The sequence below is a fragment of the Notolabrus celidotus genome, chromosome 7 (assembly GCF_009762535.1).
Source record: "Notolabrus celidotus isolate fNotCel1 chromosome 7, fNotCel1.pri, whole genome shotgun sequence".
NCBI classification, from domain to species: domain Eukaryota; kingdom Metazoa; phylum Chordata; class Actinopteri; order Labriformes; family Labridae; genus Notolabrus; species Notolabrus celidotus.
Genome location: NC_048278.1, coordinates 15,346,321 through 15,367,540, shown reverse-complemented (window position 1 = coordinate 15,367,540; position 21,220 = coordinate 15,346,321). Strand labels below are relative to the sequence as shown.

Genomic DNA, 21,220 nt, shown 5'->3' with positions numbered 1-21,220 from the left:
GTGTGTGTGTGTTTGCGCGTGCACATGCACACGTGTGTGCGCGTGTGCGCGTAAGACCTTAACAGAACTACAGTTTTTTGCTCTTCTTCATCCTTAAACACCAGAGGTCGCCACCACAACAATGAAAGTAAGGGAGTCCATGCTCTATCCATTATAATTTAAATTTATGATATATATACTTTTTTCTTCATGAAGTATCAAACAAGATTGAGTTAAAGTGAACAATGTCAAGGATAGCCCAAGTGTAATACAAGATTCAAATCAATCTTTGTAAATAGCATTGCACCATGTCCCAGTATCCCAAATAACATAACATTGCAGATAAAATGCATTCATATTCTTGTTCTTTAAATTAATTCAAAACACATCCGCCCACATCACACAGGTTTGGTAAACAAAGCAGCTCAGCAGCAATCATTTTTGGCAGACAGACAGCTTTGCAGTAGAAGACGTTTCCTGAGTCAAATACATTACTTACTATTTTACATAGCAAGTCATGTTTTTTTTAATGTATTTCCCATTATCTAAAAGTGGATTTTTTTACCACAGCACTCTAAAGACAACACAACTCAAAGTATATTGTAAACATACATCTAGAATCTTACAAATCTGTTTGAGTTGGTGCCTGAGTTGTAACCAGACTCTTTGGAGGAGGCGGGCAGCATAGGTAAGCCTGAGGTGGGATCTCTCTTACAGCTTTCCAGAGCTTGTTGTAGTTGATCTTCTCCTTTGTGATTGGGTCTACAATATCCTTGATATAAGTTGATTCGGCCTGCAGCTCCCTCATTAGTGTGCTGTCGATCATCTTGCTCGCAAAGGCATCCATGATGCTTACTCGACGACCTGTGCTGGGATTGACCAGGCCTCCGGTCAGGTGCTGTGCCTCCATGTAGGGAATGGCTTTGTCTTTTGGCATCCAGCCTTTCTGGACAGCTTCTCCCACAGATAAACACTCCTGGTCATGGGATCTTCAACACCAGTGAAGGCCTTTTGAGCATAAGTAGCCTCTGAAGTTGGCTGTCTTCAATGAGGCCTCTGGAAGCTGCCTTTTGAACTGTACATTTCTCATTGTTGCTGATGTCAATGATGCCGCCGGTTGATGCCTGAGCCTCCAGAAGTCTTTGGGCGGTTGTAGGTCTATCAGTTTGCGCAGGGTTGCATTGCGTATTGGGTAGCATGTGTCAGTGTTTATATCAATTACTCCAGCTATTGGGGAACCTTCTTTAGCGGTGGAGAAGTCTGTGGCTGAAGATTTCACCGTTGTGATGGTCTTTGAAGAGATTGAGGTGAACTTAGGTTGCTTCTTGGTGTCGCCGGCAACCAGCAAGGCAAACTCTGAGATGGGAAGCCTGCCCTGTTTGTACTGCTGTAGTTGATCCTCTGTCAGCCTGCCTGACTTCAGGGCTTCTTTGATGGAGTACTGTTTCCCACTCTACGGTCCTGCAGTACAGATATATCCCCTTCAGGTCCCATGGAGGTGATCTCCTCCCAGTCACACTCCAGCTCCTGCAGATGAATGTACTGGGACGCGATCATCATACCCTGTAGGTAGGCATCATAGGGGAATGTCTTTGCCTGTGTCTGGGTCCAAGATGGTGATTTAGTGGAGACATTGGTCTCTTTTGTTCTGGTCTCTGCAAACTCCTCTTTCTGAAGGCTCATCAGAAGGTCCCGGATGGTGCTGTCTCGAATATGGATAATGTCTTTTTCATCCAGGATCTCCCTCTCCAGACACTGGACGTCAGACCCCAACTGAGGCTATTCTGCCGGTTGGTCTGTGTTCTCTCACTCATTAGCTTGCTCTGCTGCTGGAAGGATATGCTGGTGTCTTGTCTTTTGGCCTCGAGTGTTCTGAGCTCCCGAGTAAGGTTGTCCTTCTCCCTCAGTAAGGCATCTCTGTTCAGAGTGAGGGACGTACCCTCTCTTGAGGAGTGGACTTGCTGCTCATTGAAAGTTGATCTTTTCATTGAGTCGCCTGATCTCATTCTAGGTCCTGTCTGGCCAAATCTACTCTGAGACACCTGTTCCCTCAGGCGATCCCTCTCTGCTTCGACAGCCTGGTCTTTTTCAACACGGACCACTTCTTTGTACACTGTCTTCTCTCCAGACTTCTCCATCTGCAGGATCTCAAGCCTTAGAGTGATGCTACGGATCTCTCTCTGGAGACGCAGGATATCACTGGTTCTTGTCCATGTCTGACCGCAGGTCCGTTCGTAAGTCTGTCCAGTCTCGGGTCTCTTTCAACCTTTAGTTACCTCCTAACAATGATACTTTCCTCAACAGGAGGTGGGGCATTTTCCAACTGTTGATGCGAATTCGAATCTCTCTTGAGTTCAGACTCGACTTGAATCCTCTTTTGATGTTCATTGCTCTCTCTGAGGACCTCACTTTATCTTCAAGCGTAGTTTTCAGCTGCTGTAACTCCAGCTCTGTTTGACGCCGGGTCTTACTTCTTCATCCAGGCTCTTGCTGAGCCTGTCATGCTCAACCCTCTGCCGTGGTCCATCTGTAGACGCAAAACCTCCTGCACAACACTTTTCTCCTCAGGCTTCTGCCTCTCCAACAGGATGTACTTGTTTTGCAGATCAAACACCATCTCTCAGTGCTGCGCCTCAGCCTGCCTCCTCACGAACATCTTTCTCAGACGGTCAGCTTCTTTCTCCACCAGAGGATCAGGTTCATACTTAATGACTTCTCTGTTGATCAGTTTGGTCTCTACCTTGGACCTTTCAGCCTTCAGATTATCTCTTTCTCTCCGAAGGTTGAGCACTTGGTCCTGAAGGGTGCTGTAGGTGGTGTATAAATGGTTAACTTGACTGTTAAGTCTATGAATCTCTCGTTCATTTTCAGGGCTTCTTTCCTCCTTCACCACATCCTGGAGGACTTCTTTCATCTCACTTTGGGTTTCTCAGCTTTGAGGATATTCACTTCAGATGTGACCTGGATGACATCTCTCTCTATATCAGAGCGCTGCTTGCCTAATTCCTGTATTCTTTCTTGAGTCGCATTATCCCACCTCTGTGTTGGGGGTCTATCCGGTAGAGCTCATTTACAATTTCCTTCACCTCAACTTTTTGTCTCCTGCTTTGAACTTCCCTGTAGCGGTTTTGGAGTTCCATTAGCTCTTTCGACAAAGAGTTGTTTTCAGCTATCTCCTCCTCTATGCCTGTTCGAATCCTCTGGATTCAGTAATGAGCTCTGGGTCTTGTTCAATCTTTTTCACTTCTTTTGTGATGATTTTGGGCTGGATGTTAGGAATGAGCCTATCAAGTATATTGATCTCGCTCCTTGTCTGGAAGATTTGATCGTTGATGAGCCTAACCTTGTTGTTCTCATCAGAAATGTCAGTCTCAAATGTTCGCACTGCTTTCAACATCTGAGGGTCTTGTTCCACTTTCACTATCTCCTACTTCACCACCCTCTCTTTGATCAGGGGCTTCTTCTGCTGGAGAATTGTGATTTCTGTCTTTATTTAACTTGGTCTCCATCCCTCACTCTAATTTCATCTCTCCATCCTTGCCATTTCATCTCTAATCTTAGCAGCCTCTATTATCCAGCTGTGGATCCTTCTCAAACTCTGTCACTTCTCTGGTAACAGTTGGCTGGTGTGTTTTTGAGGGTTTCCTCTAGAATGCTGATTTTTTTGTTGAACACCTCCTACTCAGTTTGGGTGTGCTACGCCTCAGGGACTCTTCCTGCAGGTTTTCTGCAGATCAGCCAAATCACTTTCCAATTTTGGGTCGCGGTAGTACTCCACCACTTCTTTCTCTTCGATACGCTCAACTCCTCTGCGACTTCTCAATGATATCAACCTCTCTTTAAAGGTTCTCATGTCAATCTGGGTACGGAGTGTCCTCTCCTTCTCTTCCATCAATCTCTTTCATTAGAGAATCTATCTCAACTGCACTTCTCTGCTGGTTTTCCAGCTGCACTTGCTGCTGTGCCACCATGGTGATTTTCTCCTCATTCTGTAGCAGAAAATGAAAATGAATCAAATGCCAATAAGTCATGTAATTCATTCAGTGATGTAGCTCCACTTTTATAGAGAACATATTATATCGTTGAGTTAAGGTAAAGGACTGTTTTCTCTTTATTATGCCTTGTTTTCTTACTTGTAAAAGTAGATTCTTAGCTAAGCCATCTGCTTTTGCTGTTGGGAATTCTCAGCTGTTGCTTCAGCGTAACGGTTTACCAGATCCCTTTCCTGTAAAACACAAGAGACACAGTAAACCATCAGCACTTTTTTATATTTCAATGAATGTAAACAAAAATATATATTATTTTGAAAATAGAAGTAAAAAAGCAACCTCTTTCTGAACAGCTTCAGCCAGTGTAGGCAAGCGAGGCTTCTCTGCAATTGTGGCTCAGAGTCCTCCAGTACACTGTTATATTTGTCAACATTGGTTTCGTAGTCCTGCACAGAGAGGAAGGATCAGACTTCACTTATGAGAGGAACACATTCTTCAATAAAGCACGCTTCTGATTCAATGTGCAGACAATTTGCATAAAACAGTTCATTTTAAATGAACATGATTTTAAGCGTCATAAATCATGTAGTCTTGGGAAAATCTGAGATGAAAAAAATACAACTGCTAAAATTAGCAACACCATTTGGCTACTTGTTTTATGTGGCAGAGACGATTTAAGTGATGAAAGTTAAAGCCTGCAATTTGAGACAAACGCAAGGTACTTGTGCGTGAGCTCAATTTAATAGTTAACTTAATAAAGATAAGCAGAAATGCATAACACAATAAAGTCATGAAATGGATTATATTATATCAAGCAACAATAGACGAGAGGTCAAAATCTTCTTTTGAGTGTAGCATTGATTTTAATTGGTTGGAGCCTTACACTCAGCAGATTTTGCAGATCTCGAGACAGGTCAGTCACTCTGTCCATGTCATCTCCCTTCCTCTTCAGGTCATCAGCCACCCTCTGTCATGAAAATGTTAACAGATGATTGTCACAACAAATCATTAAAATTAGTTTTCATTAAGAGAGGAGGGATAGGAAGAAGAAAAAAGACGGGACACTTGTGTGAAGTCTCACCTCCAGGGAGCTCTGCGTGGAAGAGATCTTAGACAGATCATCATTAGGGTCCATCTGGTTTTTTCGGCAGGTTGTCCAGGAAAGAGTTCAGGGATCTGCTCTTGCTCGGAACTCCTGGTTTTTGGATGCAGCTTCTTGTAGTATGCTCTCTCTGTGATAATTCAATGGTGTGACAGAAAGGATGGAATTCATTTTGTGAAAGGTTGCACTCTCAATAAGATGATTTTTTATTTTTGTACGGTTTACTGATTTTTTTATTTTAGATACACCTAGCTTAAATCTTGTCCTAGCCACAAAATGTACAAAACTGTGTTTAAAACAGTATACTTTTTTTTATGATCATCTGTGTTTTGTTTTTAAAAAAATCTTGTTTTTTGCAGATTTGAGATTCAACTTTGGAGGTTCTGACCTCCCAGGTTGAAAGCTTAACTTAGATTAAGCAACTGATTTAATTCATGAATGTCTATTTCATGATTAATGAAGAAAAAACCTGAGTCAGTGTGTTTTACTAATGAAACTAAAGTGACTGAACAAGTTGAATTCAGTCTGATCCTCACCTTTCCTTCAGCTGGTTAGTCACATTAGCGTAGCGGTTTTGCAGCTGCTTGACCTCTGTTCTCTGGCGCTGGATGTCTGGGCAGAACTCCTGGTAGCCTTGCTGCAGAGAGCTGGACAGCTGCTCTGTGGTCTCTAGATCCTGACTCAGCTTCTTCATGTCGTCCTGAGCTGCTGCCACTGCCTTTCTCTGGTACTGAATACAACAAAGGAGACGTGCATTTTAAAATCTGTCAATCTACAATAGAGTTGATGAGGAAGGAAATAACATTGAATGTGGTTAAATTGTATAGATTTCCTCACCTGGATGTCTTCAACTCGGGCTTGGACTGAATTTGGTACATCAGTTATTGGACCATCTTTAGTCATCTTGTCCTCAAATCCAGAGACAAGTCCGTCTACCTCTTAATCTGATTCTCCAAGTTGAGAGATGCATTTGCTCTGGGAAAAAGTGATGAATGTAATGATAAGTTAACTGAGATTATTTAGTTCAGTAGCAGACAGATACATACAAACAAGTGAGAACAAGTAATTATGAACTAGTTTAAAACAAGGATAACTATGTTTTAATTGTATAAAAAAACCTCTGACATGACACTGTGAATATGCATCTTCTCAAAGCAAACTTACTTCTTGGAGTAGAGGTCAGCAAGGGCTGCGATGCCGTCATGCTTGTTGTTGGCAGCGCTCAGTTTGAGCGGCAGTGCAGAGGAAGTACCGCTGGGGTCCTCGGACAACAGGGGCTGCAGGTCAGCCTGAGCTGCCTGCTTCTGCTTGCTCCAGGGCCTTCAGAGCCTGGAGGGCTTGCTGTGAGGGACACATGCAGATATTTAGGATACTGTTTCAACAAAAGTAAGCAGTCCAAACTGAAAATAGTGCTAATAATGATATTGTAATGTATTTGAAGCACATCACCTAAGCCCTTAAGAGAATGATGCAAGTGCAAGAGACTGACAACACATTGTTTTCTTGTAGACTAAAAACGCAGGGAAGTACAAACAAAGAGATGGATAAAAGTTTAAATCTCTCATAGGACTGTTCATAGAAATGTTCCTAAAAAATTCAATTGTTCATTTGAGTTTCTGATGAGGAAATCAAGCAGTTAAGGGGTTTAAATAAATTTCTTGATGCTGATCTGAGTGTGTGACTCTGTTTCTCTCACCTCCTGCTCCTTCAGCCTCTTGGCCAGATCTCCGGCTGGGTCCTTGCGATTCAGTGGTGTACGCAGGCGGCTCAGCAAGCTTTCCTCAGCGTTGTTCAGGTCGCCGTCCAGCTGGTTCCAGCTGCTGAGCCAGAGCTAAGGCTTTTGGGTCCGGCGGGGTAGAGGACGGTGGACCTAAATTTAGAAAACAGAGAATCATATTTAATAAAAAGAAGAGTCTGCGTTGATTAAAAGCTTCTATTACGTTTGAAGGATGCTGTCTTTGGCAGAGTACGCAGATATTTGAAAGGGTGTAAACAAATGAAAAGTTGGCGCTCTTCTGGTTAAAATGTAAACGTACTGAATAAGATGGCTATTTCAAGAAAAGTAACGACCATCTATGGATGTCTGCAGATTGATCATTTTGCAGGATAAAAACAAAAATTGGTGTGACTGGCCTTAAAGTTATTCAAGATAATAACCTGATAAGATAATGAATAACCATCATAAGATAATTAACCTGATTGTAAGGGCCTGGAGACTGCTGATTTGTTATTCTTCAGGGAAGAAGCCAGAGCCGCTCTCTCTTTTGATGTCTTCCAGTTCCCTCCTAGCCTGATGAAAGAAGGAACAGAGAGGGACAGAGAAGAAGTTAGAAATACAAATTACTGACATACTCATGTGAATGTTGTTTATCTACATGAAAACACTGTGCTTTACTTACAGGTCCACTTTGTCGATGGCCTCTGAATCAGGTGGAGGAATCTGAAAGCAAACTCCAGGGAAGGTTTTTGCTATCCCGTCATTGGCAGTAACAACCCAGTTCTCTGGGTCTGGATTAGACTTCAGGGTGACCTTCTCCCCTCTCGCCAAGGAAGCCTGAAAAAAGATGAAAATGATTAAAATATTAATTCAGTATCGCTTAAAAACATCTCAGCTCTGAAAAGCATTTAAGAAGCTCCACCTTATCTGTCTCCCAGTCACAAAGGGACTCCAGTGTGATGGGTCTGTTTGGGGGGCTGCGTCGTAGCTTCAGAGGAGCGATGGTGGTGCTGCTCTTCCTCAGGTTGGCCAGCTGCTGTGCGCTGTTCTGCACAGCCTTCTCCTCTGCCTGGGGAGCCAACACAGTGGGATACTCATGAGATACAAAGAATCAATCATTTTAATTCTAAGAAAATGTAAAGGTACATTTTAGACTCTGGATAAAATCAATGAAGAAGTAAGTTGGTTGCAGGTATTGAGCATCAATTTTTAGTACTTGATTCTGTCCCTGTAACAGAGACGATGAAAGTTCCCCTGTACCTCGAGCTGCAGCAGTGTCTCTGAGTTGCTCTTCTTGCTGACAGTCTTTGGGTCCAGGCTGCTGTTGAGTTTGGTCAACGTCTCTGACAGCTGCTCCGTCTCCAATTGGTACTAAAAAAGGAACAAAAATACAGGTTTCAATTGTGATGTTTCTGCTATACATGAATCTGGCACTGTTCAGGAAGGTTATGAAGACATGAGAGAATAGTGATCGTGGATGTTGGCTGCTCCATATTTACCCTTTTAAACTCCTCCACATGTCCAGGTGTGTCTCTTGACAAATGCAGAGATTGAGGAATTTCTGCCACTCGTTTCGTAGAGCATCTCTCTGAGCCTGTGAAAGTTACATTACAGGTTTACAACTTGCAGTTTTTTATTCTTTAGACTTCAAAGCCTGTCTTGCCAAAAGCAGTGTGTACCTGTATTGTGGCACTGGCAGGATGTTTCATGTCAACAAGTCTGTCTCCTTCATCCTGGAGTTTGTTCACCTCACTCTCATGAGACAGCAGGTTGTTGTTCTTAAAGTTCTGGTGGAGTTGAATAAAACAGGGTTATTTGGTTATTTACACCTCCTCAGTATAAACAGTTATCACTGTTTTGGCTGAACAGCCCATCAGTCCTGACCTCGTACTGCCTGCGGACATCAGGCGGGTCCACCATGCGGTCGCTCCAGTCCTGATTTTTGATTTTGTCTTGTTCTTCTCCCAGGAAGGCCAGCTCCTTGTTGCAGCATGCATGTAATCATACAGGCTTGTCAGGTAGTGCTTTCGCCACTTTGAGTTATCCTGAGAAGAGAATATATACATCTGGTTAGAACCCGAGAAACTCCAAAAAACAAAAAATGTGTCACCATTAAACTTAATTTTGAGAGCCTATCGCTTCATTAGGTCTTATTATTTTTTGAAAAAGGACTGCCAAACCAAAAAAACATACGACAGAGGAAGGAGAGGGTGGGAAGATTACATTTTGTATGCTTTGCTTCTTAATCAAGGAATGAATCCCATTGCAAGACGAGAAGGAAAACGTGACTTTAACTTTAAATCTAAAGAGACTTACTGCACATGATGCTTTTCAATCTGTTGAACATATTCCAATAAATGTTCATTTATTGTTTTTACCATTGAACTTGTACATTAAATTTATAGTTGTTGTGTTACACTTGAACATCTTTACTCACCAGTAGATTGTTGTACTGTTTCCTCAGAGCTGTGTATTTCTCCTAAAGGACAAAATGGAAACATGCAGGATATGAGAGATTGTTTAGTACCAGCTGCTGACTGAATTGATACATATATTTGACCCCATGTATACCTAGCTGTTTACCTTGCTGCCTGCTGAGCTGACACAGAGCTGTGTGTTGTATGCCTCCACCTCTTTGTGCAGGATGTTGTGCGCAGCGATCTGCTTCTCCAGTTCCGCCAAGGAGGGGCCATACTCCTCAGCGTTAACATCTTTCTAAAAGAAAAAACACACAGGGAGAACACAGTCAGAAGCATCAAGAGATAAATCACACCAGAGGGCAACATAACAGGTGGACAGGTGTGTTTTGCAACTGGCCACATTGTGGTTGATGTGTTTATGTCAGAGTAGTGAGGGTCAGTAAAAGCAGGTCGCTGATTAAAATATATTGAGAATTTGATGTATTAATGTGTAATAACAAGTTTGAAGGGTACAACTTGTGGTTTTTTAAGGTAAACAATCCTATTAAATACTTTCACCTGCAAAAAAAATAAAATAAAGTTCTACATGATAAGAAAAGTGAATTCAAAGCTGTGTGGTTTCTGGATCTCCATATTTCAATATTTTACAACAATATTTGGGAACCTTATTGAACATTACCCCCCAACAGTGCATTATTGTAATCATTCTGATGATTACTTTTTACAAACAGCCATCTAAATGGAATTACACAGACTATTCTTCTAGCAGGTAAAAGAGTAATGGTGTCCAATAAAAGGAAGCTTCCAATCACAAACTGTTTTGAAAGTTGAGATTATTGGTTGTGGCTATGTAGCTGATTTTTCTAAGTATTAAATATTTGGTTAATCAGCTGTACAGGTAAATATCCTGTCACTTTAATTGACAATATGATTCTATAATCACAGCTTTTCTCTTGTTTGTTAGTGATACTTGTTATTTTATGTTTGTCTGATCATCTCATTTCATCTCACTTTTGCCAAACAGATAAGTATTTGTCACTTGCTCAGTAGATAAATAACCAAAACAAAAACAAAAAACAATTTGTTAAATAAGAAAAACAAATAAACAAAAATAGAACATTAAGTTAAATAGTTAACTACTGAATTAATCTATAAGAAATAAATAAACCTGCTACCAATGTTTCACTTTAAGAACGTAGAATATCTGTAACCCTTAAGATGTTTTTTTCTTCCTTTTTAAACACACAGGTCCAAATCATTAGACAGTGTTACTATACTTACTTGCTTCTCGTTGAAAACAGCCCCCCACTCGATTCTGGGCATCAGGGACACGTCATCAATCTGCTCGTAGACATCTCGGTAAAAGGCGCAGTCCTTCAGCCAACGGTTATGGAGCTCAATGACACTGGAGGGCAGAGGACGTGTAAGTACAAAAATGCAGAGTGAATAATGTGTTTATGAGAAAAAAATGCGTATTTGAATACTGACAGTTTATGATAATTAAATCATTTCCCTCTTTATTTATTTCCAACAGGTTTTACTTCAAATGTTTTTTCAACGTTCCTGACAAAAGCTTAAAAAATATTATATGTATTTGTTGTATACTGAACCTTTTTGGCCCCTTTAGCTTTAGTATTACCTTTAGGCTGCACACATGTCTGTGTTACAGAGTTGTTGTGAAGTGAGTGTGACAGGATTTTCAAATTTAAAGTATCAAATAGAATACCTTTAAGGGATTAAATCCTGCCTTGAATAAGTAAAGTCAAATGTAATTCCTATGTTATCAATCAATCAATCAATCAATCAATCAATCAATCGATCGATCAATCAATCAATCAATCAATCAATCAATCAATCAATCAATCAATCAATCAATCAATCAATCAATCAATCAATCAATCAATCAATCAATCAATCAATCAATCAATCAATCTTTATTTGTATAGCGCCAAATCACAACAAACGTTATCTCAAGATGCTTTTACAAATATTGGAGGTCTAGACCACTCTATGTCAAATTATGAACGGAGACCCAACTTCAAGACAGGGTAAGACTCAGTCTTACCATCATGAGCATTGCACATCGCAATGTTACAGTGGTGAGAAAAAAACTTCCTTTTAACAGGCAGAAACCTCAGGCAGAACCAGACTCATGTTAGACAGCCATCATGCCTCGACCGAGTTGTATTTATGTATTTCGTAATGACTCACTCGCTCTCGATCTCTCTGGCCTGTGGGTGTTTGAGTTTCTTGGCCTTGTCGATGTCCAGGAAGAGGTCTTTGAGCAGACTCTCAGCCTCACCCAGGCGGTCTGAAATCTCAGCCTGATGCTCGAAAGGCTGCTCTTTCTTGTCATTTTCAGCATCCTAAATGAAAAAGACAGATAGTATTGAGTGAGGGCTGCCAGTAGTTGTACAGTCATGTATTATTTGTGCCTTTTAGTGTGTTTGCTCTCACCACAGCCAGCAGCTCCTCAGACCGGAGGATATCTTTCTCCACCTGGTCCGCATTCTTTTGCATCTGTGCAACCAATAGCTGCAGGTTGCTGGCCTGGGTTCTGCAAGGGTGAGGACAAGAGGTCAGAAAGATCAAGTATTACACCTAAAGCACAGAAAAAAGTCATTTGAAGTTTGTCAAAGAGTCCCTAATCCTCTGGGTCGAGATGCTTCAGGTTGCCTTTAAATGTTACACGTCATTTAGTTTAAAACTTGTTGATTCTGTCCTGATTCTTGGTCTTTAATTGAACCAGATCTTAGAATTGATGACATAACAGTTTCTTAAACTTACTCACTTATAGATATGCGAAAAAGTGGACTGCTTTTGAAAAATTCAACTTAGAACTATAAACCCTAGTTCTCTGAGCATGTCAGGTTTTTTGGGGGGGGAATTTTTTGAAGGAAAAACATCAAGAATCCAATGGCACGCCACTTTTAAGAACTGGATAAAGTTATACTAAAATTATTGTTTTTTTTTACAGGGAACAAAGTTGAAAGACAAAATACATCCACTACAATACACTTTCCCCTCTAGTATTATAATTCTGTTGTATAATCTGATGCACTTTCTTTTGTCGGGATCCAGTGCACTGTCTCAAAGGTTATTAGGTTGATGCATGAGTGCCAGGAGATATTTTTTTAATCACCTGAGCCGCCCTAACAGCGTTCCTTCAATGCTAACCATTCCTCTGTGGCTGTCACTCCCTCTGTGCTACTCAGAGTGAAGACATGCAGGTGAGAAAAAAGGTGGAGGAGAATCACCTGGCAGGTAATGAGAGATGACCTACACCTACAAGGCATCACAACAGCTGCATGATTTGTATTAGGTACAAAAAAAACAAATTTGCGGAGGTTAGAATTGGAGTGAAGGGATTTTAGGATACAATGAAATCTTTTTTTTTTTTTTGCCTCAAAAGCTTTGTGGGAGGATAAGTTGGGATGGAAAGTGGGTCTGTGGTTGTTTCGGTGGTTATCTCAAATATTGTAAAAATGAGATGTGCAGAATGTTGCAGATCCACTCATTTTAAACTTGCTGGTTTCATGAACAGATCAGAATCTCATTTAGAGAGAAAGTTTTGGGGTGAAATGTCTTCCAATTGAGGCGGACATGAGGAAGTTGTCCCACCAGTTGCTTTTATACACTATGGAGGGAAATGTATTCAATATTTTCTATTAAAACACACAACATCACCATAATAAGCATTTTCACTATTCAATCTCTCAAAATAAAAACAGTAGCTCTGACAAAGGCCTCCCTATACATGCTCACTGAGCAGGAGAGACAGGTATGTGCTGCACACACACACACACACACACACACACACACACACACACACACACACACACACACACACACACACACACACACACACCCACACACACACACATGCACATATCAGACAAAAGGCCAAAAAACGGTTGGTTATTAGGCAACATTATTTTGAGTCATCGCAGAATGTATCAATAAGGAAGTAATGATAAGATTTCCACCCGCCTATTAATGTGTTTATGATGTGGGTTTGTTTTGGTGTCTCTGGTACTTTCACCTTATTTTCTCTCTCAGGTTTAAGTATAATTCTCAGTTTTCTGTGCATGATAAACCTTACTGGTTTTATCTTGTAATATAATATATAACAGAGATGTTTGCAGATGTGGGCTGGGGTACCACGCCCTCTTTTTCATGGACCACCCCAGTTGCTCCCATAAATCTGTAACTATGATTCGCTTTCTGAGGTGGGTTTTGGTGAGACTGGATCATTGGGCTGTATTGAAGCATGCTGCTGCTGGTAGCATTTTTTTTAGATTTCTATGTAGCAAATTATTTTGTTGATACTTTTTACTGAAATTTTCAAAAAACATATTTTTTGAGTCCTTAATGAATGAAGCATGTCAGGCTTAAATGTTGTGGCTTTGTAGTGACATAAATGTAACAACTGTAGGAATTGTGGAACAGAAAAAGTTAATAAATGCTATTTCTGTGCACAAACTTGATGTCACCCTGCCACTGTTAGGCGGATCCATTCATAAAAGTCTGGACAGGCCCTAAAGGGCAACAATCAAATGAAATGCAGGAGTTTAACCTTCTTTCCCTGGTGAAGTCTGATGCTCATTTGCACAGTCGCACATAACGCTCAGTGGTCTGAGACCTTTGTGATTGTGTGGACACATTAAATATCTTCATCAACAACATGCACTTAGAATATCCTCTGATGTGAGATTGTTTGATAGAGGTTATCTGAGGTGTTACACTTGTAGTTCCTTTCATTGAATACAGGAGGGCTTTGCTCAGTTAAACACTGTAACAAAACTTCAATTTTTGCAAAAGTGGATTACCCTGTTAATAATTTTTGGTGTCATATTCACGATTGTGGAGCCAAATGGCAACTTTCATCGGCAAAATACACCATGGTGACGACATGAGTATAATCATTACTTAAAAATGTTTCTTGATTTATGAATTTCCATAGCAGCTTAGCCAGCAGCTACATATGACTGGTTTGACTAGAAAGTTGGATAACTGGATAACCCACATAATTGAAGGGCTGGCCTGCATTTTTCAAGTTAGTTACAAAATCACATAACTTGTAGCACAAACACTCCCAGCTCACTCCCAACTCTCCTAGCTCACACTTACTATTGAGAAACACTATTTTGATGATTGTAAGGGCAAGAAGACGTTAAAAGCATTTTTAAGATGGTGAAGCTGAACTTAATGTGTGGCCCTTTGATTTCACTAAAATAAAGTTTCTGGCCAGAAGAAATCTTCTAATGTAAAAATAAGTTGAAGTTGATGTTTGTTGTGACACCTCAGGGGCCATACAGTTGATGATCCCTAGATATCAGGGCGTCACAACATCCTCTTTAATACACCCAACAGGCAGCACCCATATGCTCACACACAGACACACCCATATGTTCTTCAATCTACCTTTACTATCTTAGTCCTCATTTTAGATAGTGTGCCAACCACAAAACAACATAACTATGTCTTCATTGAACTACAAATGGACTCATCTGTTTGTGAATGATTATCAACAAGAGCTGTGATAACCAATACTGTCAATACTGGCTTGTGAATATGTTCTGCTTTTCTTTTCCCTCCTCTTTTTCTCCTTTTCTCCTCTCACCGTCATATATGAATTCATTTTTGTTGTTCAGACTAGGGTTGTCAACGTTTCGAAACTTTGATACTTTTCAATACTACCTGCTTTAAAACAATACAATCTGTGACAGTTTGTACAGACACATACTCAGTTTTATTTTCATCCAAAGGATGCCTAATGAAAACAAAGTGGTGTGACATAAAATCAGACATATATTTCAGTATGTCAAATGTTGGTCTCTGTTCAATGACTTTTAATGAAACCATACTGTTTGCTGTAGCATCAACAGGTACCCATATCGTTTTACTAGAATCATTCAAAAGTTTAAAACTCTGGTACTGTGACAGCTCTAGACTTAAATAAAGTCTGAGGAATTGTTATCTGGGTTTGCTGACATAAAAGATAGCATGATTACATAATAAGAAATATTTTAAAGATGAGTCATAAATTAAATAATTATTATATATTCATGCCCTACTTAACACAGTTTTAATTGATTTAACAAGCTGTGCTACATTTCCTGTGTCACATCATTGAGCACCGTTTGGAACCAACGCCCACATGAGAGACAGAAACCAGCTGAGCAGCACAGACTGCCAAGCCCTCATCACACCCTAGCATGGAGATGACATGTTCACTATGAAGAGGCTGGTCACTGATTGGTGCCAAGTCAGGGTTGAGCAATATCAAACTGTGATTTAAAGTTATTATGCAAATTAGATAATCTTAAACCGAAAAAAATATATATGTACAAAAGAACCAGTCATCATCACTCCTTGTAACAAAGCTTTGTTTTCCGTCTTTATCTGCACCATGATCCTATTTAATGCTGAAACACCAAATTATCATTTTCTGTTCACTGTTAATATTGCATAGATACATTCATACAAAGGGAATAAACAGCTCACATACTTCAACACCAACCTTTTTCTAAAACTTTAATCAAGTTACAAGTTTTCTACATTGAACAGCAAGGTGGATTTAAGAAAAAAGAAGATAATTGGCCCTTGAGGTTACATTTTTTAGATTTGTGAGGTTGAAAAGAGTTTCCCTCTGCTTATGAAAATACTTTCACAGCACTTCTAATGTTTACAGAGTAAACCTGACCTTAAGGCCTCCTTAACAACCTGACAAACACTCCAGTCAGCTTTCACCAATCCCTGAGGATTAACTTTGGCACAACTTCAAATCAGTGAGAGTCTGTCTGCTGCAAACTTTGATTAGAATGTGGTTCAGTCTAAATGTTACATAAGGTGAACCACAGCCCCGAAGGAGAAAGAGGACATGGGCATGTAGAGGAAACACGACACAGCTCTCAGCTTAGGAAGAACAGGAGGAGGGTGGGTGACCGAGATTAGGTGTCACCATACTCACACACACACATGCATTCATACATGCATTACACTCATAAACTCCTCTGAGAAGAAAGAAACTCACTTGTTCATCTTGCCCGAGACCTTGAGCGTGCTGTCCTTATCCTTTCTCTTAAACATCCTGGAGGCCGTTGGGGGGTCACGCAGAGTTCCAAAAAAAAAAATCTCTTTCTCTCTCTCTTTTAGTCCTTCTTCGTCTGTCTTCTTCACCCTATGACTCCTGCTCTGTCTCTCCTCTCCCTTTGGTTCCTCTCAAACACTCAAAAATACGCATACATGTTCACGTCAGCACAAGGTTAAACACCTGAAACTCCTCCCAGACAGGTTAACAGGTGTGTCACTGCCAAGACATCCACCCAGCAGGGAGAGGGAAAGAAAGGGAGAGAGATACAGAAAGAGAGAGAGACCGGACCAACCTGTTCCTACTTTCCTCCCTACTTCAGTCCTGCCCAAGTTCCTTTTCATCTGGGCCATGACACACTCTCACATGTCAATGTTTATTATTTATTTGATGGAATTTGGAGGAAAAATTGAAGTTATACAAAAAGGTTTTGCAGGAGTATAAACTTTGAATCTGAGACTATGACTATATTAAGACAGCGAAGTCCTAAAGAAAGCAGTACATGTACAGGAGTATGCTTTATATCTGAATTGAAATACAAAGTAAAGTGTTTTTAAAAACAAACTGAGCTTTGGTGAACTGCCGATTTAAAGAAATATTCTAATAAAAATGATAACATCTTTATCATTTCAATAATGTTAAAAACCAAAGAGTTCCTCCCACTCTACCCCATTTTCACCCCACTTGTATCCTGTTTGCATGTGCAGTTAATCATACTGAAAGAAAGGACTAAAGCGTTTGGGCCATAGGGTAGATTTCCATTTTCACAGTAACATCTGCAACAAGCGAAATAAGAAACACCCCCTTTGACACGTATCCCTTCATTCATTTCTGCATGACCTCACAGGAACCCAAACATTCCCATATCTCCACTCATAACCAGAATTATTTTCCATATGTAATGTGCCATGTGTTTCACACTCCTGTCAGGCATATGAGATCATTAGAGAGTCAGGACAACCTGAAAATATTCTTGTGTCTCTGATTTTTGGAAGTTGAACTAAATTGATGTAGTTGTTTCCACTTGTCTTATGTTTCATTTCATTTGTTTGCTTCACTTGTACTATGCCAATTCCTGGCTTAATCTCTGGTGTTCAACATATTTAAACTTGCCATGTTGCATAAGTTGGCTCTCATTTGATTGTTATGGCTGTATATTTCTTACATGGCTTCACAATTTAAGAATTCAGAACATAGCTAAGGATTAGAGATTGGTGTGCTTTCTTGTGTCCACTTGCTTTATTTCATTCATAAATCGAGTGAAGTCAGAGGGCTGTATGCTGCACAGACTTTAAGGACACTTAAACAAAGTATGCTTCTAGAATTAAGTAGAATTAAATGAAAATTGTCCTGGCATATCTTAATGTATCCTCACCCTCAGCCTGGCTGTGAAAAACTACATGCAACACACACACACACACACACACACACACACACACACACACACACACACACACACACACACACACACATACATACAGTGTTTACAGTAAATAATGTAAAAGTGTGAGACAATGTTTAGACAACATAGGAAGTCTATGATATAGTTCTGTCCCATAGAGGCATATTTTCTTGTGTAAATGATTAAAGAAGGCACAATACATTACAAAGACTGTATGTGTAGCATCTACAGGCATGCAAGTGATTCAGGATCAGGGCGTGTCTCTGTCGCATATCAACAAAAGGGAATGGCGTGGAATGCAGAAAGGCAGCTTTCTTTGCAGCAGAATCTTGAACAGAGAGCCAGGATTTTGGTTCTGTCCAGTCATACTTCCCTCTCACTTTGGGTGGGTCCACCTGTAAAGTATCATGGACACTATTTGTAGCTAAGAGGTACAGTGTAAATGTGTATTTTGACCTCTGAAAACATAACGACAGGATTGTAAAATATCAAAAGAAATTACATTTAAACGATTTATTAAGTTTTCTGAGAATACTTAAAGAAAATGAGATATGTAAATTAACCTTCCATCAATGATTTCTGGCAAGACCTGGGAGAGGTTAAAATACATGATCAGGTTCTGACAGTCAAAAAAAAAAATCACAATTCAAGGCCTGTTTACTGGTTTCCACAAACTTAGAAAGCTTTGAACTTTCTCAGCAAGAACTTGCCAAGCTTATCATTTATTTGGTAGATTTTTAAATAAATTAAACATAAAATCAATAGGGTTTTTCTCATTCAAAGAAATTGCCATACTGAAAGTTTAACACAAATTTGACTCAATTTTAAGTGCTGAAATTACTGAATTTGAATGAGTACAATTACACGACAGCTTGGTAAATTAAATTTGGAGATGGAGTCTTTGCCGTGTAGTCAAATGTCTCATAAGTAGTCTTCATCAACTATTGTTTTAAACGTGAAAAAATAACTTTAAACTGATGTTCAAAAGTTCAGAGTTACAGTGCTTAACATACTTACTGTATTGTGCTGTGTTCTGAGGGGGTTTCTATGTTTAGGCTCAAAGTCAGGATAGGGGTAATTGTTGAAGTCCTAAATGATGCTCGAGGCAGTCAGTAGCTTGTAGCTAATTGTTAACAGCATCATGCTAACATGTTCACAACAATGCTAGCTGCCAAAATTAATTAGTTGACCTAAGTTTTTTTTTTTTTACCTGTTAACACTTTATATCTATAATGTCACCCATTTTACCATAATGTGTTAGCATGCTAACTCTTCAAAAATGAGCACCTTACTCAAGGGGTTACTGAGTCTGATAGTAATGTTATCAGTCCAAATTAAATTTGACAACTTAATGTGGGCAACTAAGAAGTCAGAGGGTAATTTAAAATGATATGTATAGGCCAAATGGTAATCCTTACAATAATTTTCCCCATTCAATCAACATTAGTTTCAAAAATGTCAGCGGTGACCACAATAGAGGACTGACTAAGATACTTATCAGCCTTTTTTAATGGAGCTGCTAGCTAGCAAAGTAATGAGCATTATAGACCCCAGTCCTTCTGGATGTAGAAGGTAAAATATGTTATTGGAGGTACAATGATGAATCAAAAGATACTCAAAATATAATCAAGTTAATTTCTTGCAGGGTAACATGGGTAGGATAGAATATTATCTGGAGGCTTCCAGATTTGTTACATTTAAACTCTAAAGAAAACAATGAAGGTTGTAACTGCTTGGGTGTGTCTGTCTCATTTAGCAACACACAGCAGACAAAGCATGGTTGTCTGATTAACTGCGTAATAGTCAAACAAAGCTTGGGTGGTTGTACCTTGGCCTTTGGATGAAAGAAAATTAAGTACTGTACAATCTACTCAACTAAGGAAGATCTGCCCACCAACAAATAAATATGCAAATTCTCCCTATCAGTTAATAATTTACTCTCACGTGCTTCATCTCATTTCAAAGCAGCTAGATAAAAGGACAAGTTATTGAAAAGACCCTGCTTTACAGAAATGTAAGAATACTTGTTACAAAGGCTTATCTCGTGTCTTTGTGCAGATAAGAAATTATCTCAACCGCATCAAATATCTTCATGACATATTTGTGTGGTCTACAAGTGACAGAGGAATGCATGTGTGTGGATGATAGCGATAACAGACAGGAGATTAAGTCAAAAGATATAGATGCCATGGGTGAGGGGTGGGAAAAGTAATTCATCATATAAAATACAGATGTTATATAATGAAGGAGTAACTTTCAGGGATGTGTTTTCAGAGTAACAAACACACCTATATAAACATTCGAAGTTGTGGAAATGCATATTCATAAAACTAAACGTACAGACATTCACACCCTGCTGAGGCATCTGAAATACACACCCAGGACAAAGCTAAATGAGAGTACACATGACACATCACTAACTTCCTTAGTTTGAGGCTGGATTGTTGAAGTAAAAAAATACTTGTTTCCTCATTTATCACGGAGCTTAGGGCATCGAATTTTAACATAATTTAGGAATAATCACTGAATTCAATGTCAGAAGAGAATAAAGAACACCATGTAAGTTTTTTGGTGCAGATTTATTTTTATTCAGGCCTGGGAATTAAATTAAATCACATCTTCTCATCATTTCTCTTTTGAATTACTTGTCCACACTCTGTTATTGAATCCCAGGTTATTGGAGGTAAAGGGTTGGAGTCATTCCAGCACATCCATCCCGATCCTTTAACAAAAAACACTGAGAGGGGAAACAGTTTAGGCCAAATAAAAACAATCTTTAAAATGAGTGAACAAAACACTTAAATGTACTAGCTGGTGACTGACACTTTTATAAACCTCTATCTGATGTTACGCCAGGTTTCACAAAAAACAAACAAACAGGTCCCCTCAGAATCACAGGAACTGTGTATCGTAGCTGACATCACAGCTGCAAACAAATGATAACATAAGGTTTTTCTAGCACTGTAGTCTATCATCAGACATGTCGGTGTTGATGATAACAGAGTCCTACCCATGGCGGACAAACAGGCGTGGCTCCCTAGAGTCCATGATGGATAGTTGTTGTTTTTGTACAACATCTGGGATTCTGCTGAAAAAGTCAAAATAAAAATATAGCTGGGGCTAATTGGAGTTTGAAGAGACATCTTTCTCTGTAGTCACCAGCCAAACACATGAAGCAACCTGTGTAGGTTGTTGACAACCTTAAAAACTCAAACACTAAACCACTCAGCATTTTCATTGCCTTGTTAATGCAAGTTCTGATCCTGTCCTTCTGTTTGAAGAGGCCTTGGTAACATTACTGACATTCCTTGTACACATTAAAACGTAGCAAAAGGTGACTGGAAGAGATGTGACAGTTCAAGTGTTCTGAAACTATGATGAATGATAAATTAGCTTCAGCTCTTCAAAGCAAAATGACAGGGTATCTGGAGGGCACTGCCTTTTTTAAGTCAGTTAAGGTGATGTAGAAAATTACTTTTATGTTAAGAAATGAAAAAGAAAACTCACAAATAAAAAGA

The 21,220-nt window shown here is 39.6% G+C and overlaps 2 protein-coding genes across 2 annotated transcripts in view; both read right to left on the bottom strand.

Annotated features, from left to right (window-relative positions):
* Window positions 1–147: 147 nt before the first annotated feature.
* Window positions 148–16,457, bottom strand: evpla (envoplakin a). The gene is given in 54 exon segments (XM_034687165.1): window positions 148–712; window positions 715–957; window positions 960–998; window positions 1,001–1,138; window positions 1,141–1,434; window positions 1,437–1,564; window positions 1,566–1,599; window positions 1,602–1,754; window positions 1,757–2,187; window positions 2,189–2,205; window positions 2,207–2,388; window positions 2,391–2,447; window positions 2,450–2,506; window positions 2,509–2,898; window positions 2,901–2,993; window positions 2,996–3,181; window positions 3,184–3,474; window positions 3,477–3,510; window positions 3,512–3,550; window positions 3,552–3,597; window positions 3,599–3,674; window positions 3,677–3,703; window positions 3,706–3,868; window positions 3,870–3,968; window positions 4,113–4,138; window positions 4,141–4,204; window positions 4,308–4,366; window positions 4,369–4,414; window positions 4,852–4,935; window positions 5,050–5,112; window positions 5,114–5,157; window positions 5,160–5,200; window positions 5,607–5,800; window positions 5,908–6,011; window positions 6,014–6,045; window positions 6,235–6,377; window positions 6,379–6,411; window positions 6,767–6,880; window positions 6,882–6,940; window positions 7,266–7,360; window positions 7,470–7,624; window positions 7,710–7,856; window positions 8,048–8,158; window positions 8,287–8,306; window positions 8,309–8,381; window positions 8,467–8,574; window positions 8,672–8,775; window positions 8,778–8,832; window positions 9,225–9,266; window positions 9,371–9,502; window positions 10,489–10,612; window positions 11,419–11,573; window positions 11,665–11,764; window positions 16,244–16,457. Coding segments are annotated over 54 exon segments (5,919 nt in total). The 5' UTR covers window positions 16,300–16,457; the 3' UTR covers window positions 148–593.
* Window positions 16,458–20,262: 3,805 nt separating this feature from the next.
* The window catches only part of srp68 (signal recognition particle 68), a 14,049-nt gene continuing 13,091 nt past the window's right edge, over window positions 20,263–21,220 (bottom strand). Inside the window, exon 16 of the mRNA XM_034687003.1 lies at window positions 20,263–21,220. This exon is cut by the window's right edge and continues 703 nt beyond it. The gene's annotated coding sequence lies outside the window, so the exon portion shown is untranslated.